General features: G+C 40.4%; 1 protein-coding gene across 13 annotated transcripts in view; it reads right to left on the bottom strand.

The window, feature by feature from the left end:
* Positions 1-20,377, bottom strand: part of POU2F1 (POU class 2 homeobox 1) — a 134,210-nt gene that overhangs the window by 42,422 nt on the left and 71,411 nt on the right. For 9 of the 13 annotated variants that reach the window (XR_010427244.1, XR_010427245.1, XR_010427241.1 and 6 more), the window contains exons 5-9: positions 19,597-19,716; positions 17,750-17,929; positions 12,190-12,316; positions 3,079-3,173; positions 774-947 (exon numbers count right to left, since the gene is read on the bottom strand). Coding sequence is in view for 10 of the 13 variants with exons in the window: in XM_064643456.1 (XP_064499526.1) it covers positions 774-947; positions 3,079-3,173; positions 12,190-12,316; positions 17,750-17,929; positions 19,597-19,716 (696 nt within the window). In the remaining 3 variants the exon portion in view is untranslated. The remainder of the gene's footprint in view (positions 1-773; positions 948-3,078; positions 3,174-12,189; positions 12,317-17,749; positions 17,930-19,596; positions 19,717-20,377) is intronic. The other 4 variants (XM_064643461.1, XM_064643463.1, XM_064643417.1 and 1 more) reach the window with 3 other exon arrangements.

The following is a 20,377-nucleotide window of genomic DNA, read 5'->3' as shown; positions in this document are numbered from 1 at the left end:
GGACAGATATTTTAATTTTGCAGGGCGAAAAAGCTCATTTTGATATTAATAAGAAAGGACTCCTGGATTCAAGCAGCTTTTCCCTTCAACAGAATAACAGAACATATAAATGCACTTTGTAGTTTTAATTGTGCTCTCCATTCAACCATTTTCACTAGGTTCAAGATTACTTTTCTTCTGCTCTATGGGTATTTCTGAGCTTTTAAACAAACGAAAACAAACCACAACTCCAGTTCACCTCTGTAAGGAGAAAACTTCAAAGGTGACAGTCCTTTCAGGTTTTGTTTAGGAACCTTAGCAGAAGCATTAAATACAGAAATCATTGATGTTTAATAGGAAAATACACTTGAGAGATAAAAACCCTTTGATATCCAAAGCAACTGCACAGATGTGATACACTTTTTAAACACACAGAGCAGTTAATTGTGCTGTATGATTTTTGGAACTTTGTACTTCTGAAGGCAGCTTTAAAGTGCTTTGTCCCATTCATGTCACATCCTATAGAATGAATAGTGCACATGCAATGACATCTGGAGCTGGTAAATGCACGTTTTCCCCTGCTGGGAAAATGGCTATGCTTTAAAACCAACAGGGAAGTAAGACGGATGTATGGCTTTTTCTGTTATTTCTTAGAAATCCCCTACATAAAGGCCAGAGCATAACCCTATTTAAGCAAGTTCTCCTAGGAAAAGATGGAATTGCAGTCTCCCTCCAGACTTGAAAGATGAGACCTCGGGTTCCACACTGGCAGGCACTAAGGTACGCAGTCTCACCTGAGTGAATCCAAGTTTGATCCGTCTTTGTTTGAAAGTCTTGGCAAACTGCTCAAGCTCCTCAAGGTCACTGGGCTCCTCCAAGCTGGGAGTGTCGATTCGCTTTGGTGTTGACTGGCTCTGTGGAAGTGGCTGAATGGGGGTCGCTGCTATTGTGCGTGTTGGGGTTGCTGGCTATTAGGATAGCAAGGAGGAGATGAAAATCAGACTTAAAAAAAAAAAATAATCGACCAAAATTAAATTAAAAAAAAAAAAAAAAAAAGGTCTTTCTCTGGTGAGAAAGATCGATGAATTGGGCATTTCCTGCCATCTGAAAGTTCCTCCAGTTTATTTACATTCCTCTCCAGAACGAGCAATCACAATCCAGAAAACTCTATTAGTATGACAGCCTTTTAAAGGCTCTGTCATAACCAATTAAAGAAGAGATGTTCAGTGATAACCTACAACTTTCATTTGCTGTAGAAGCTGTTCAAAGAAAGGCTGAACACTCTTACTTGATATATTTCTAACATTTATAGACAGCTTGGCATTCATCCCTTTTTAATCATTTTAAAATTGAATTTACTGCTTGTGTGAGGTGGCAGATTGTCATCAGCCCAAAAGATTCAAGTCTCCTATTTAATCCTGGAAGAGTGAGCACACACAGGTGCAGCCAACGTGCCAAGTTTCTTCTAATTCCATCTCTTGTGACTGACTCGACTCTTCCAGTACGAAAAAATTTTCCAGGAAGTCCACAAGAGATTCACTATTCCTGAACATGGGCATACCAGAGCATTTTGCTATGCAACAACAGTAAGTATCTGAAAAGAAATGAGCACCGTGGAAAATAGTAACAGGTGAACAAAATATCTGGTATTGCACAGTTCAGGCTTTATGTGCAACAGGAACACTGGAAACGTGTTTTGAATGCATAACTCTACCTTGATGAACTGAGATGCAGAGACAAATCATTTGCTCTGGTTGAAGTCTATTCAGTTTAGCTGAGGCTCCTCAGTAAAGGTGATTTCATGCTTTTTTATGTCCTATGCCCAGCTCTGAAACTACAGACTCCTTCAGGCCAAATGAGAACAGTCTCAGGTCTGTGCAGCACTACAGTATCATGCAAAGTCTATGCAAAGGTACAGAAAAGGCTCTTCTCCAAGAAATGGCCTACACAGAGCTGAGTCTTTATGTTGCCCGTTATGTTGTTTTTCTCCTGGGTTACTGCAGTGTTTTGCAGTGCACAGCAGATGGTAGAGGGAGGTCAAGATCTATAATTCCATTACTTGAGAAATAACGTAATCATATATGATCTTTCTAGGATTGCAGGTACATGTGTCCCACTTAAAGGGTTTTAATATTTTTTTAATTTACACTAATCATAGTGGGCAATTACTGCAATATGTCTTTACTGATTTCACCCCCATTATGTAATTTATTTTTATTAGTATTTTAACATTTTTTTAAAACCCAACTGTAATTTTCAGTGAGGAATCATGCTGCTACCTGAGGTATGAACTACAGAGGTGAGACAAATTCCATTTTCCGTATGGTACATGAAAACTACTACAGGTGGTATAATAGAAAATGTAGTTTTCTAAGACTCAGACACATTATTGCAGACTAGAAAATTCTTAAATGTAACCAGGTTGGCAGGAAGATACCATATGATATAACATGGTATTTGAGAAACAGCATGCAGTCATGAAACTAAACTGCACAGTAAAAACCAGAGCGAAGCACAACTAAATTTACAGGCATGTGCAACCTTAAATTGCTTTTCTTACAGTCTGAAAGCTTAACCATAGAGCTCTAATATTTTAATAGATATCAGACTATTTTAATATTTTATTTCTAACAATCCCTTCACTTTTACAGATGGTAACTGGTAAGACTGGCAATGACTTAGCAATGATATCACAATAACTACGTTATAATAAAGGTAGATCATCACTGCAATCTTCAGAAAAGTACTTATCAGTAATCCTCTTTTTGAGCTTTTTAGGTAGCCCACACCTTGCTGCTCTGAATTTCATAAATTTGTAAATTATCCAAGAAAATCTTACAGGAAATCAAACAATGCTCTAGTGCCATTAACTCAAGCTATCAATCCTGCAAATTTCCAGCTAAAAATAAAAATTTAGAACATTAAAGCCTGAACACACAGGCACATTGGGGTGGGAACCATAAAACTGAACTATTTAGAAAGACAAATCTACTGTTATAGCTAAAGCATCTATTCAGGTAACTAATACAAAGGGTTCATTCACTTGGCATAGTTTAAATCCCCTCAAAGCAACTCATGAACTGTAGAAATAAGCCTGACCTGCGAGGCAAGGGTGATGCTTGGCTGAGACTGCAGGAGGTTGGCTTGGCTTTGCTGAGGTAGTTGCGTTAAGAGATTCTGCGCTTGCAGGAGACCTGGTGAGAGAAAAGTGGGGGTTTGGTTCGTCATTTGAAAAGATTAAAACATGAAACGAGGTGAAACAAGGCTCTTGCTGAATGATGAAAAGTTAGACAAAAATTTGAGATGCAAGCTTTCATTTCATCCCTGCACGGGTATCTTCAGACTTTGGACTTGGCAGCCAAAATCCCCTTGCATCTTCCTGAACCCTTGCATTTTCTTACCCTTCTGTGGTGACAGAAGGGTAAGAGAGAGAAGTCTGGACTGGTCTCCTCTGCAGGAAGAGTTTGTAATGCTCTAGGTTATCCCAGTTCCACGTGCAGGAATCATTTGTTGCCCCTTTCAGCATGCAGATTTTGGATACGCCTCTTCTGATAACCAACAGCTGACAAAGAATTACAGGGCCATATAAAAATACTGAGCACTAATCAGATCAAATTCAACAACTGAATACTAATCAAAGCCACAAATTTGGCTTCTTGATCAACCTCCTTTCCCTCTGTATGACCCTGTGCCAGCTGCCTAACAAGAAGGAAACTTCCTCTGGCAAACTTAAGCAGACCACACCAGAAGACACAACAAGCCTAGATAACTCTCTCCTGGGTCCAATAAGGTAGGCATCTTTGGGAAAAGCAATTGGAATTTAAGTCCAGGTAAGACACTGAACACAGCTTGATTTGAACAGACACTGAACACAGCTCGATTTGAACAAACAGAACATAAACACTACACTGAATATATGAAAACCCTGCTACTACTGAAAAGTGACAACATTAAAGAACAGTTGCAACTGGTAGAATCAATATACACAATCAATCTAAAAATAAATTCTCTAGCAGTCCACTATTTGCATAGTTTATTAAATTTCTGAGGAAATTAAGATACATGCTTGCATCTATATATTTTAACTAAAATCCGTATGATTTTTTTCATTTTTAATACAAAAATGTATATATTTTTAAGGGATAGAATCGTGACAAAAATATATCTACAGTTAGTCAAGTCCCTCAGTTTTATTGTGAAAAATACTAACTGTTATTTTTTACATAACTCCTGGCTATGACTATCAATTTCCATAATTTAAGGACCTGACTAATTGAACTTACACTTCATAGGCACCTTCAACATACCAAGTTCCCAAAACCAGGAGAGAACAGACTGATGCTGTGCCACTCAGAGGACAGAACACCAACTAAGTGCCACTTAAATTCAACATCATCATCTGCCTGATCTACCCCTTAGCAGAAAATAGGTAGGGGACACGGGAATTTAGGACTTCATAAATAGTGAGAAACTTGATGTTTTATGCCAGGTTAAGGGCACAGAAGACATGAAAAGAGGGACTACCATGGATAGGAAGGAGAAAATGAATCCTCAGTAAGGGATACACAACTACAGAAGCATTGTCTTCTGACAGTGATACTTGTTCTCTGTTTAACAAAGAGTTGAAAATGTAATTTAAACAGAATGTGTTGCTATCAAAATGCTCAAGACCTAGTGAATACAGCCAGCTGGTTATGCAACATAATAGCACAGCACAGACAACTATGTAAATTTGCTTTGCACCACATAATCAACATGTTCCAGCTGTGTTTTTGAAATGCCACAGCGAGGGAACAGAGCTGCTTAAGGAACTTCCAAGACAGCTACCTACTACAGTTACACGGTGCTTTTTACAATGCAATTATTTGTTCACCTAAAAGATTATTTTAGCTGCCCGAATCTAAAATACCAATTAGTGAACAGTCACCTCTAAGTGAAGAGGTTTTGACCTTCATTCAGTGACAGTGAATTTTAACTGACAGCTTGAAACAAAAAGAGGCAAACCCATCACACCCACACTGCAGGGTCTGACCAACAACGAGACAAAACCCAGGCAGCTGACAGGGACCACACCTGAGCTCTAGTCCATCAGTTACAAGTTACTGACCTGTCCTACGACTGCAATCAGAGTAATTAGGGCTGTCCTTTTGTGACTTTTTGTCTTTGAAGAAATCCCAGAGGATGTTTTTCTGGCAGTAACACTTTTGCTAAAGAGCACAGAATAACTACGCTCTTCCTAATTTTATTCTCGCTCACACATTCTGAAGTAATCACCATGGAATGACAGTATGAAACAATCTGAACATGTTCAATCTACTTTGTTTTAACATCATTTCACCCTACTTAAGACATACTGATACAAGGCGTCTCAGGCAGAAACCGGAGACAGAACAAGTTAGTTCAACCTGACTAAAGCAACAACCAGGGGATGGGGAAAGCAGCTGAACTGTTTTGGCAAAGTATGTGTCTCTTCTCCTGATTACAGCCCTTTCAGGCAGTTGCCACACCCACACTTTGGGCACTTGTTGGCTTTCTTGGGTGGGCAGCTGAAGTTTCACTCCTTTCAGACATGACTTGAACTGGTCTAAGCTTTGCCTTCATTTCTTCTCTAAGAAGAAACCACTGGTCCCCACTGTGGTCTGAGATAACTTTGGTGACCTAACTTACAGGGCACAGCCTTTTACATCCAGTGTAAGTCCAGTGCCACCTTTTAGGCACCTGCTGAGACGTCGTTTGAAACTGGTGTTTCAAACAACGCTGTTTCCTTAGGGACTCATATTGGAATGATCTGCTCTGTTTAGTGGCAGAGCTTAAGGAAGAAGTGGAAAGGCTAAGGAGTATTGGGGACAGTGAAATGGAAATGGATGGAGTTACACCCTTCCAACCCTGAGAGAAGCTCAGAAGGAGTTAGAGAAGGCTTGCTCCTCTTGCTTTCAGGCAGAAAGAGATGTAGTAGACCACGGGGAATAGAAAAGGGTCTCTGCTCAGAGAGGTAAAAGAATCCCCTCTCAACCCCCATTGCCCTCCCAGGAGCCCTTACAGAATAGGTACAAGGCCCTGGATCTAGAGGGTCAGGCAGATGACACTAGAGAAGAAAAGAAAAATCTATCTGGAGGGTTTCCCAGTTGTGCTCTGTCTATCAGCCAGATCACAACCTCAGGTATTAAGAAAAGAAGGGTAGCGGTAGTAGGTGACTCCCTTCTGAGGGGAACTGAGGGCCCTGTGTGCCAATTGGAACCACCCCACAGGGAAGTCTGCTGCCTCCCTGGGGCTTATGTAAGGGATATCAGTTGGCTGAGGGGACAGGAGCACAGGTGGTGTTCTGGTCAGTTCCTTCAGTGGCAGGGATGAATGATGAAAGGAACAGGAAAACCCAGGTTATCAGTAAGTGGCTGTGGAGTTAGTCCTGGATCTGGACTTCAGCAAAGTCTTTGACACCATCTCCCACAGCATTCTCTTGGAAAAGCTGGCAGCCCACGGCTTGGACAGGGGCACCCTGTGCTGGGTTAGGAACCAGCTGATGGCCAGGCCCAGAGAGTGGTGGGGAAGGGGGCTGCATCCAGTTGGGATCCGGTCACCAGTGGTGTCCCCAGGGATCAGTGTTGGGCCCAGTTCTGTTTAATGTCTTTATTGATGATCTGGATGAGGGGATTGAGTCCACCATTAGCAAATTTGCAGATGACACTAAGTTGGGGTGAGGGGGATGTCAATCTGCTGGAAGGCAGGAGAGCTCTGCAGAGGGACCTGGACAGACTGGAGAGATGATCTGATTCCAACGGGATGAGGTTCAACAAGGCCAAGTGCTGGGTCCTGCACTTTGGCCACAACAACCCCCTGCAGCTCCTGGCTGGGGACAGAGTGGCTGGAGAGCAGCCAGGGACAAAGGGAGCTGGGAGCTGGGATTGACAGGAAGCTGAACATGAGCCAGAGTGTGTCCAGGTGTCCAAGAAGGCCAATGGATCCTGACCTGGATCAGGAACAGTGTGGCAGCAGGACCAGGGAAGTGATTCTTCCCCTGTACTCAGAGCTGGTGAGGCCACACCTCAAATGCTGATCCAGCTCTGGGCCCTTCAATTCAGAAAGGACACTGAGGTGCCGGAGCACGTCCAGAGAAGGACGACAAGGCTGGTGAAGGTACTGGAGCACAAGTGCTGTGAGGAGAGGCTGAGGGAGCTGGGGCTGTTCAGCCTGGAGAAGAGAAGGCTCAGGGGAAACCTCCTCACTCTCTACAACTCCCTGACAGGAGGGTGTAGCCAGGTAGGGGTCGGTCTCTTCTCCAAGGTAAGAAGCAATAGGACAAGAGGGCACGGTCTTAAGCTGCATCAGGGGAGGTTTAGGTTGGACATTAGGAAGAATTTCTTCACAGGAAGGGTGATTAGACATTGGAACAGGCTGCCCAGGGAGATGGTGGAGTCACTGTCCCTGGAGGTGAGGAAGAGACTGGATGTGGCATTCGGTGCCATAATCTAGTTGACAAGGTGGTGTTTGGTCAGAGGTTGGACTCGATGATCCCAGAGGACTTTTCCAACATAACTGGTGCTGTGATTCTGTAACATCTTTATTACCAGTAAGGCTGATGGGACAAAATGTATTCTCAGCAAGTTTGTGGACAAATATGGGGAAAGAGGTCAACAGGCCAGAAGGCAGGGTCTAGACTGGCTGGACAAACGGAACCTCATGAAGGTTGATGCAGGAAATGTTATTTGGGGTTCTTTTTTACCATGAGAGCAGTCAGCTGTTGGGACAGGTACTTGAAAATGCTGCAGAAACTCCACCCTTGGACACGTTCAATTCAACTGTCTGAGGTGCTGAGCACTCTGCTGTAATTGGACCTGCTTTGAGCAACACTTCATGACCTTTGGAGGTCCCTTCCAGCCCACATGATTTGTTTGAATCTGTAAAAGCTGATAGTGTACTTGCATACTTTACAGAGGTCTTATTCCTAACCCTCTGCCCTGGGTTTTAAGAGCCCAGTGGTATTACTGCATTAAATATGGCATACAAATTACCAGTGTGACACTCTGAAAGAAGGAGGTAAAGATCTATGCAAAAGTATGACAGTTTAGAGGTATTTAATTTTTTTTAATAGTTAAAGTAAATGCATCTACCATCATGCAGGATTTTTCCTGTAATGTCTATGAGTAGCATGAATAATGGTCCAAGCCAAAAAACTCTTCCTGCCAGCCAACAGTCCCCAAGGACTGATCTGGGGTTCAGTTCTTATTATCTAAAATTAAACAAAAGATAAAACAAACATTCAAGTGCAGACTTTTTCAGAATACTTTTTAGAAAGTTGGCCCAGAAGCATAATACATAATTCATTCCTAAATGATCTCCCTAAAGAGTGAATTTTTTCATCTAAGAACTTGACTGCTTTATCTCTGCCAAAGCTGCTGTTCTTCTCACAGACATATCCTGGAAGTCAGGCTTGCAAGACAAAGCCACTACAACAGCCTTCACATAAGTGAAGCCTCAAAGTGTGTAGGACACGTAGGAAAAAAAGAGAACAAGGACTGAATTTGGCCTGCTATCATTATCCCAAGTAACCTCACAACAAAAAAAATGAAATCATAAACAAGGCTTTTAATAATAAACAGCAATAACTTTAGAATAGGTAAGGGAAGTTTCAGTGTTTAAAGGGAATTAGTAGCTTGTCTTCCACATTTGCCTTTCTGGATATTTTCTTCATAAGTACTGTTTCTAAATCTCCTTGACAATGATACAGTATTTTCTTAGATCTTAACAACTTCTGTTTCCAAGATTAATTTATATTAAATGCAGCACCAATTCCCCTCTCCATTCAGATTTTTACTGATATGATTTTTATTGGCAACATCTCCCGAGTAGAAAGGTGAACAGTCACCTGATGAGGGTAATATTTCTAAGAAGCAGCTGTAATTGTAGTAAGGGATGTTGAATTGATTGTTCTAGAGACAGATCTATTAGATACAGGAACAGATACAAGAGGTATAAAGACATTACAGTCACTGCCTGTGACTTCACCAATAATTTGGACAACGGTAGCTCTGAATAAGAAATTGCTCCAAATTTCTATTTCCATTCAATCTTCTGCATAACTGCTGAGGCTTGAAACCATTCCTTCAGTTATGATGTTACCAATTACCAGCCATGGAAAATGAGAACTTGTAAATTCGTTTCCTATAAGCCACTAAATAGCCAGAAATCATCTGGAAAAGGAAGGTGACTATGTCAGACACATGGCAGTGGATTTATGGGGAAAATTTCGTATCTGTTGCTGGGTGCTGTAATGTGTGTGTTAAAGAAAGACAGGAGAATTGATTAATATTTGAGGCATTGAATTTTCTAAAATTTTTCTAAAATTTCTAAAATTTTCTAAATTTTTCTAAAATTTTTCAAAAGTTCAATCTAGGGTCATGAAGTTCAATCCTTTCAAGAATCTACATACAACTGCTGATGATTTTTATTTCTCTGTACCCCATCACCTCTTCAAGTAACAAATTTTTCTTCACCAAATGTCTACGTGTCTTCTAAAATCTTGTTTAGTGATACTGTTCTTTAGTTATTTCCCTCAAAACTCTTCTCATTTTAAAAACATTTATATGGCACACACAAACATGGCACACACAAAACAAGTAGCATAGTCTGTAAAGCAATAAATTTCTTCCAGCATATATAATCTATACATAAATCTGAATTTTCATGTTAGTTATTAAATGCATACATATTTATAAAGCTCCATGCAGTACCAATGAGGCATCAAAAGAAATCTGAATGCCTTTGGTTTTAAAGAAAACTCTATGCTAGTTTCCTCAGAATATTTATTATTTTATGAAGTTGACTAATGGAGCAATAGGACAAGAACAACCTGGAAAAGTCAGCTGCAACAGCAAACAACAAAGTAAAACCACACACTTTCTCAATCTTTCTCATAAACAGTAATGTACAGTTTGAGATCTTCGAATAATAACTGTGAAATACTGCAAAAAAGCCATATCAAAAAGTGATATGAGGGGTATTATGGCACACATGTTGCTTTATCATTGAGTGCTCATGAAGAAAATGAGATCCATTCAAGCATCTCAGTTTGGAAGGTTGTCATGCACTAATGACCTATGGTCAGAATCCAGCACATAAATCTCCCCACGTTTTTGAGCTATTCACTTGTCCAGGTTGCACATTACCAGTAAAACACAACGTTTCTACACACACTGAGTCACTGGATGACAGCAATATGCAAGTCTTATATTGCAGTGAAGAATTAATTTTACAGATGGCCCCTGAAAAAAGGTACTATGAAAACCTCCTCTAGCAGTTAATTCTACTTCAGGAGATTTTAAACAAACAGAAAAGCCTCCCTTCCTTTCTATAATGCAAACAACTCATTTTGGGAGATGAATACAAATTTGCTTCTCTTAGTTTTCCCTTTTTCTGAGGCATCTTCAGAGGTATTTTAGAAAATCAGCAGATTTTCGCTGAAAAATGTAGGCAGACCTTAATACCAATGAGTTTTTCAATACAATGCTTTTGTGCCTGCTGTTTCATTAAAAGAATTTATTTTTTTAAAAAACGCTGTTTTAAAGAATCCTTGAACTACATTTTGGTGTTTGATTTCTTCTAGAACAATATGTTAAGTCTATAAGTTCTGCTTCATTTTAAGAAAACAGTATATCCCTAAATGCTTCCATGAACAGCCTTTTAGCCATTTTCTACCAGTACCGATATAAAATCTCTCCTAAATCAAGTCCTATTAAAAGGAAGTTAATTTTGACTAACCCTTTATTCAAATGTGAGAGCATTCAGACAGCAAGAGCGCTTCAGCATAATGGAAAGCCAGGTTCTATCCAAGTCAGAGTATGTAAGAAGGAATGATGCATGAAAAAATTGAAAGGAACAGAAGAAAATGAGGTGCAAAGAGCTGCTTTACAGGACAGCCAGGCTCTGGAGGACTCTTCAAGCATAACAGGATTTGCCTTCTGAGCAAGAATCTTTGGATTACCAGACCTGAACAACTGAGTAGAGTTCATGTAGAACAGAGAGGAGGAAAAAAAAAGACTACTGGAGTATATCAGCATAAGAGGCCATGGCTAAACACAGTTTTCCATGGGCAGCAACAAATGGGGCTGCAATCAGTACCGTGATGCATTGCAGCTTGGGAACACGTTAGTTCTTACAGCAAAGCTGCTGTACAACATCTTAACTGGTCTGGCACACTGCCACCTCCCACTGCCCTGGTTTGTCTTTGGCACGTAAGTCATACCCAGTGCATTGTCAAAATATTATTACTATGAGAGCTGTTTCACAAATCAAGCATTCTAGCTCTTTTCCCAAGGCGTAATTATTATTTCAGTTTATGACAAAATGCACTGTACCTGCTTTAGGCTTAAGTACTTTTCTACTCTCCCACAAGAACTTTTGATTCTGTAATCTTTTTCCTGTCTGTCCTGGTTTTGACTGGGATAGAGTTAATTTTCTGTCACTGGTATAGTGCTGTGGTTTGGATTTAGGATGAGAACGATGTTGATGACATGCTGATGTTTTAGTTGCTGCTGAGCATCACGGACTCAAGGACTTTTCAGCCTCTCATACCACCCCACCAGCAAAGAGGCCGTGAGCCACAAGAATCTGGGAGAAGACAGAACCAGGACTGCTGACCCAAACTGCCCAAGGGATATTCCACACCCTGTGGTCTCGTGCTCAGTTTATAAGCTAAAGAAGGGAAAGCTGGCTGGGAACTGGCTGGACATTGGGCAGTGGGTGGTGAGGAGCTGCACTGTGCATCACTTCTTTTGTATCTCTTATTTTGTAGCCCTTTGAGCATTGATCTAATCCAGACAGCCAAGGCACCCTCCAGGCCTCCACCTCATAGGATTCTGCCTTTGAGTTCTGGAGAGTTGCCTTCCCCAGCTTCTCTTCCCAGTAGTCTTGCTTCTTGAGAACCTAACCCAAAAATTCAGATGCTGCATTGTTTTCCAAGAAGCCTTGTTGTTAGCAAATGTTCCCATGACACTCTCCCTGGATTGATCCCCCCTGAGAAGTGAGCTACACAAATTTTGACAAGGCTGAGGTCTAACACCAACAAAGGGACAAGCTGTTAGAATTTCCTAATTGCAATGCTGTTTTTCTCCTAGAGATTATCAATAGTTAGTGAAGGTGTATGAACCACCTCAGTTTCACCTTATCCTCTAAAAAAGCTCTGCATGATTTGCTTTTCTGGCACGAAGCACTTACCCTGCTGCCCCTGCGGTGTTTGTGAGATGATGAACTGTGCTGGCTGCAAGTTGGTTGTTGGATGCACCAACACAAACTGTTGCAGGTTGAGATTCTGCTGCTGAAGCTGCTGCAAGTGCTGCAAATCCTTAAGGAAACAGGAGAAGAGAAAAAAAAAAAAAGGAGAGAGAAGAAAAGAAAAAAAAAGAAAAAAGAGAAAAAAGGAAAAAAAACAAAAGAGGAAAAAAAAAGAAAAAAAAAAAGAAAAGAAAGAGCTGTGTGTTAGACATTTAGGTCAGCCATGACTCCCAATGTAACTCGATTTTCTATCAGCCAGTTACACTCCAACATTTAGAGATAAAAGTGGATGTCAAACACAGCAGCAGTCCTGCTACTGAATATCCTTTAGAACGGCAATTTGAATTGCACTGTCATTCATAAAACCAAACAAAAGTTATTTAGTAAATAACCCAGCAAAGTATTTCTAGCACTGTTCTGCTTTAAAAACAAAACAAAACAAAACCAAATAAACAAACAAATCAATCTCCCTCCCATCCCCACCAAATGCAGGAGTTTTCAAATACTTCAGTTTTATCAGCACTCAGACTTCTCAAATTTATTTTTTTGAGGATGGAACTCTGCTACAAATCAAGCATATTAGCTGGGAGCTATTTTTGTTTATAACAACAACCTGCAATTACCATTTGAATCAACAACAAGAAAGCAAAATATTACAGATTCCTTGTTTGCAGGCTGATTGTTCAGGTCAAATTTCAGAAAGTAGCTAACTCAAATAAATAAATATATTTGATTAGTTCTGAAACAAATTACAATAAGCCTAATAGATATGACTATAATTAAAGGTTAAAAGGAATAATCCAAATCACTGCTTTATTGTAGAACCCTACTTTTATGTATTTAAACCATTCAGAACTGTTAATTTTCTGTAATTAAATGACTGGTCTCAACATAAAATGCTAATCTCTGAGAAACTGGATTTTCAAGAAAAATGCTTCAACCTGACATTTAGCTGGAGAATGAAAACATAAAGAACAGTTTAAAAATATTGCTCCCCCCAATAGCCTTTCTCTTTTCATCTTCTCCAAACAGGACAATAACAAGAGTAACTGAAATTGAGAACTGAAGCACATTGTGAAGTCAGCCAACATAACAGTGGTAATCCATGAAAACTATCTATACACGTAGAATTTTTCCATCTTTCTGAGAAGAAGCTGTTTCAAAATACTCACCAAGCAAATATTTTCCATACTTGCAACCTCCCACTGAAAAAACCAAACCAAACTCCCACTGAACAAGCCAAACCAACCAACCAAACAAGACGACTAAAGTGTCACATTATTTTAAATCTGTTAAACTGTAACTTCAAAGTTGCAGAAATCTCCTTTTGGGGATGAAGGGTAGGGAGTGTCAGTGGGTGGAAAGGAAGACTAGGGAGGAAAAAAAAAAGGGAGTCCATTGATTTATGAGACCATAGACATGCATTATAGGAAAACGACTACTTAACCTGCATTACACAGACACTGGCCATCAATCACTTGGGCAACTTAGTTGTGTTAAGTCAAGAGCGTGCAGTGTAATAATATGGCAGACAGACACCAGATGGATTGGCCAAGCAATGCTCTTAAGAAAAGGAAACTTCCATCTTATAAGAGAACGGTAAAATTTTAAGAAGTGCCCACGAGCGCAACAAAGTGTTTTCAAAGTCAACGGTATCGTTTGCTTTCAGAAAATTTCAGTAGTAATACAACTATTCCTATGAAACTGAGGCCAATTTCCCTCTTAAAAAGAGAGAAATAACCGCTCCAGTTTTTCCCTGGAACTCCATATTTCTTCTGCCTTCGTGTCATAACATCACAATGGTCAGCACCGCTAACAAAAACTGCTGCTTCTTGAGCCCAACACAACATGGGCCTCCACTCATTTATTCATCGATTTTCAATGCTTGACTGGTTACCTCTGCAGGTTGTGCCGACCCTCCAGCACAGAGGGGCTCACACCAAATTGGATGAGAGGACTGGACGCAGAGTTAAAAGCAGAAATGAAAAGAGTAGGGCAAGCTGACTAAGGGTGTGAACACTGGGTGGAAGAAGAGGAAATAAAGAGAGGCTGCAGGGTGAAAACAGAGGTAGATAAGAGAAAAAGTACAAACACAAAAGGAGGAGTTGGGAAGAAATTGTGGAAGGAAGAAGTATCAACAGAAAAACAGACAGGTGGAGGACCTCTCCCACCAAAAGCAAGATGACCAAGTAGATCTCAGATGATCTGAAGCACCACCACAGGAGAGAGAGTTATGTAGAAGAAAGAATACAAAGAAACAGTGGCAGTGTATCTGTAAGATCAAAGGAGGAGAGCTTTTTGTTTAAGACTATTGTATTCATAACACCGGCTACCCAGCTAAGACATGACAGCTCTTATCATCAGGCTCTTACACTTTAATATGAGAAAACTGTTTTTAAATTGAGGCCTCAGGGATAACTGGTATAAGCAATCTTATTCTGTGCATCTGCCCTAGTAACTGGTGTGTTGGCTAAGTCTTGTTTAAATACAAAAATATAATTCTGTAACGCAAAACGAAAATGATACCTCCAAGGCTAATCACACTTAAATAGCCCTACCAGCCCCTCAAATTCATTTGAAATCCAACTTTATTTCTACCTTGGGAAAGTTTTATTATTTAGTTAATTATACCACTACAGTAAATCTCCCAATAGCAACCACATGAACAAACTTGACACTGTTTTCCTATACCGATCTTTTTTCCCCTCAGTGTTAAAATCCCTGTGCAAGCATAAGAACACACAAAGAGATGGAAAGACTTTCAGGGAAACATGCATGTCTTCTGGTGCTGCCTGACAATTTAGAAAGATCAAAACAATCCAACTCCTACCTCAGCAGAATGATCTGTCAAGTGCTACAACTTGCCATGAAGATTTTTGTTAAAAAAACAAAATAAATCATCTAAAGTTCTACATTCAATGTCATTTTCTCTAATTACACCCTCAGCACCTCTGTAATTTTGAGGTTTACATCATAAAAACACTGATCATAGATCATGAAAAGAAGTAAAGTTTAAAAAGAACTCCAAAGCTTGGTACAACTGTTCAGTGTCACTTTAGCAGCAGCCCAGCAGCAGCACAAGCATCTCCCCAGGCTGCTGCAGCAGATACCTTACGTGAACTGCAGAGCACGTCAAAGAAGTCATGCTTGTGCAATTAGTTAATTAAAATAAATATGGTAATCCCCCTGCAGCAGAGACCTGCCAGTTAATCAATTATTCAAAAAATCATCAATTAAAACAAACATTCAGCTATTTGTGTAATCAGCTATATGTTTACAATAGCAACACAAACAAAGCTGAGCACTGCTTACAAATCGTTGCCAAGTTGGATCAAAAAGCATGGTGTTACCTACCTATGAACCTGGATGGTAGACATTTTCCATAAGTATATCAAATTATATCCAACCCTTGCACAAACTATGCCCTGCCCTTTCATCATGGGAAGCAGCCAACAAGATTCAACCAAGCTCATTTAGGTATCAAAATAACCTGTCCTAAAAGAATCAATTGTGAAGTCAAACGTTTCGGTAATTAGAAACGCCAGAACATGAGTCCAACTTTAATTTGTTCCCCATGTGGCAACAACATGATCACATGCTATTTCTCACAGAGCACACGCTCACTTCAGAAGCTCCTGTTTGACGGCACACACCTGATCTTCTCGACTCCTCTCAGACATTTCTCTGGAGATTTTCTCCAGTACAAAATTAATAACTGTAAATGCTTCACACATTTCCACTGCTGTGGAAGAGAGGGATTAGCAACATCTCACACACTGCATTCAAAGGTATCTGCCCATTCAAAGGTATCCACTGCTTTGGCGGCACATTTGACAAACGTAAAGCCAGAAAGTTCAAGGTATGGATTTTGTTAATATGAAATTCTAGTGTGCCACACTCCAGTAAAGCAGACCAAACTATCTTAAGCTGCACACCTGGAAGACAAGAGGCACACACCTGTGGATTACTTACACTTGGGTTAAAAGACTTGCACAGTATCACGTGGGAACTCTGTGACAGATGCATGGCAAGAAGTTAGAAGCTGACCACCAACTCCCTTGACAAGGACATTTCCCATTCTTTTCTTGAAATCTGTCTGTATTATTGGCTACAAAGACTTAACAAAATTAAGAGATGATCTTGAGAACTACAAGTTTCCTTGAATGCTACATCCTTCAGTCATCTCCACATCATGCCAGTGAAGTGAGATCCTTTGCTAAAAGATTTGTTAATATTTGGTCACACGACTTGTCACAGTCCAAGAGGTTCAGTGTGAGAGATCTGTGGGATCTCTCACTTAAATGTGGGATGGCATCACTCTGGCCTCTCTAAGGACTGCCAGAGAGGTCAGAACTTCTAGACCAACCCCACAGAAATTTGCCACTTCAGCTAATCAAAACCTGATAGCACAGCCAGGCTGTTATTCAGCTAGTGGACTAGCACAATAAAGGAACTGCACATTTCACCAATGGACTTCACAGTAATTGTGACATCTCCATTCTTGTCCTTAATCAGATCTCATGTTCACTTCTTAAGACACTTCACCCCAGTTGAATGTAAGAGAAAACAGCCTGAACAGCAAGCACCAGACAGTCTTAAAGAATCTGCTTGCTCTAAGAAGAAGCAGCTTTGGAGATTACATATCCAACATACTCTGCACAGCTACACTAATACACAAACTGATACCACGTACTGAGAACCTTAATCTACAGAAAGATGGACCTCAGCATGAGCAACACGACAACCTAATAGTAGCACTCAAGATGCCTCAGCTGTACATTTGTTTACCCTTGTCCACAAGTCTAAGGAGTTTCCACACTACATATACTAAGTATGGAGTTAGTGGCACTGCATTCTCCACACGGAATTATCCCAATCCTGGAAGATCCAGGACAATCCTCGCTGCTTCTAGTAAGCAGAACTGCCTTGAAACACAGTTCTTCAGAATTAACTGGCAAGTAGTACCAGAGCATGAAACTGGACAGATTTCAACTCCAGACACATTCCGGCAAGTTTTTCCCTAGACACACAGGAGTGCCCATCCTTTGTCACTGAACTCTGAGCATTAAGCACCAAGCCAAAACAGCACACAGATCTGTCAAGTCAAACTGCCTTTCTTCAGCTCTGTCATTTTGCTTCCAGCAAGCACCATTTGGGTCTGACGAGCACCCTTTGTGATACACAGGCATCACTTCCCATCCACACAGGTCTCAACAAGCGCAATTTCTGTGGGTATCTCTCTATACCCTCTTTTCCTCCTTTCCCAAGCTAACTACCAGGAGGAAAATTCAGAAAATACAGATTCTGGAGCAAACTCAGAAGCCCAGTGGAAGTGACGAGCAACTAAGACTACCAACTTCAACCTCACCAGCTGAGGACGCGTGAAGGACGACTAAAAACGCTCGAGGACTCCAGAAACCCACCGAACAAGGGAATAAAAAAAAATGGTGCAAACGAAGTCAAAGGTCTTTTGTTTTCCACCCTCTCAAGCCTCAAGGCTCACCTGTGCAATCTGTATTGGCTGAGATAGAGGGATCTGCGTCATCGGCGTTGCAGCAGAGGCTGAGATGGTGGCACCAGCAGCGCTGTGCTGCTGACTGGCTGAGTGCTGCACTGCAGCCGCCAGCAACTGTGCCTGCGCCTGTTGGAGCAATAACTGTTGCTGGGCTGGCGTCAACGTGAGCTATAAACAATTAGAAAACACAGCCATTAATAATGCAAAGAGCCACTGAAGCTACAAAGTCATTAGCTAGCTTTTTACTAGTTATATTAAGCAGACAACCCCAGAACTATTGCTACGGTTCAGCCGATGACTGTGGCCTTAAGTAAGGACAGCTGGCTACTCAACACAGCATAGGAACCAACCTACCACGGGCGTGACGTAAACCAAACTGCACCAAAGCAAACATTTGCACTTACTGGAACCTACAGAACCTAACTTCACTCCTAAGTCTTCTTCACAACTCTACCAGCAATTTCTGGGAAAAGGTAATTAAGTAGCAAGCAAAAGAAAAGAATCGGTATTGCCAGGATTTGAAAGGAAATTTACACCCAGCAGAACAGCAAGTGATTAGCCAGATGAATGCGAAGCAGGAATGCTGGCTATGGCTACTGAACAAACTGATAACACCCCAGCTGCTTCACATTAGCATGAATCCCTGCCATATTCCATCATTTCCATTATGCCCTAAGATATAAGTAAAGAACATGAGCTCCATTTGTTTCTCTCCAAGTCTCTCCATCTGCTTTTTTTTTTTTTTTTTTAAATAGAATAGAGTTGGCAACTTCACATCCCTTCCCTTCCCAAACACGCATTATCTCTGAGGAACAGGTGGCAGCAGTTTCTCCTTTACATGTAAATGAATCTTGATGCCCATATTTACTACAATCCGTATCTGCATGGGCCTGGAGTTTTGAACGTTTCACTACAGCAGACAATCATGAATTAAAACAAACCAATATTTTTTGGGAATGCAAAAAATAATAAAATATGCCAGGTTTTAACAACATATTAAAACAGTCTCACTTTTAAAGCTTTCAAATGCAGTTAACTGAAAACTAAACAGGATGTTTATTTGTACATTAACATAGAAGAAGGTTTAACAATTGAGCCTGAAATTAGGATGATATTTCATTCAAGTGTAGAGATGATCTAATCTAATACTTCGAATCATAAATACATTATTGGAGCAACTGCCCTAAACACACAAACACTTAAAACTGCAAAGCTGACTATGTAAACGCTCATTCTTTAAAAGCCCTTTTGAAAAACTTCCTTTTTTGAAACTACTGAAAGCCTTTACAACAATTCAGAAACAACAAACAGTCTAAACCAAGTTATCTCATATTTACTCCCAAAGCCTTGCAATTAAAAAACCCTCAAAATTGGTAGGTTAAAACAGAAGGGTTGAATAGGCTTAAGGAGTACTAATACAGTATTTGAGAAGAGGAAGAATTAGCAGGTCCCATAATTTTGCTCTACACCCAGCTATCTGATAAGATTTAGTCTCGTTCTCCCATGTCCCGTTTTAATCTTGAAAAGAAAATAAAAATTCCTCTTTATCACATCAGTGTGTGTCCTATTTGTAAACACACCAGGTTTTCCTTTCATTGCAGAGTCAAGATGGGTACCGAGAACACAGAGAAACAATTCTTTGTTGTTGTTGTCTGGAAGCAAATACTATTGTAACAAACCCCAAATATTAAAGTCTGCTTATTTTTCTAGGAAGATACCTTCTGTCCCCACTTTCCCTGAAGTTTCTTCCTATGTTAATGACAATCCCCTTCACTGCCAGGCTCTGTGATACTGCCATCAGGAGGCTGACTGCAGTAAACCTGGGTAAACCTTACCCCAGTGATCTGTCCTCCGGCCAGCATGAGCTGGGTCTGGGGTATGGCCGCCTGCACTGAAGGCTGCTGGGAAGGCTGGCTTGGCTGCTGAGAGTCCCCAGATTCTTCATTAGATTTAGACTAGTCAAAAAAAAAATACAACTCTTTATAGTGTAAAACAGATGTTAATGTATAACACACTGCTATCTCAACACCGCACAATAAAAATCTTTCATCTGCATACAAAAAGCCCTTGGGTTTATTTTAAGAGTGTGTTTAAGCAATGGCTCTGTGTGCCCACCATCTCAGCCACGATTGCTCAAACATGTCTGTAGGTAATGCAGTTTAAACAAAACAGAGAGACTCTCTGGTCCTGTGTAACTCTTTGACGTTATTTTCAGGTCCCATCTCATCTTACGCAATGCAACTGAAGCTGACGCTACCTCCCACCATAAAGAAAGAGAGGGCTGTTAAAATTATTCATTGCCTAAAATCCTGAACAATGGAACCAGGGAAAGGAGATTTTGTTTCCATTATCTGCATCCTGTACCTCTAAGTCATCATACTGTTGGTTTATATGGGACTGCTTTTGAAAAATCCTCACAGGTTTATCCACCGACAGCAAAATACATCATACATAAAGTGCTTTTAAATAATCAAAGTTTAGCATTTATTCTATTTATTTATTAATGCTGCTTTATTTAAAAAGATTCGAGTTTATTTTGATTTATTTCCGTGGTTTGGTTGTTTGTTTTTTTAAACACAAGAAATTGTGAAGACATGAGGGAGGAAACGCCAGTGC

The sequence above is a fragment of the Pseudopipra pipra genome, chromosome 2 (genome assembly GCF_036250125.1).
Source record: "Pseudopipra pipra isolate bDixPip1 chromosome 2, bDixPip1.hap1, whole genome shotgun sequence".
NCBI classification, from domain to species: domain Eukaryota; kingdom Metazoa; phylum Chordata; class Aves; order Passeriformes; family Pipridae; genus Pseudopipra; species Pseudopipra pipra.
This window is presented reverse-complemented; position numbering and strand designations above follow the sequence as displayed.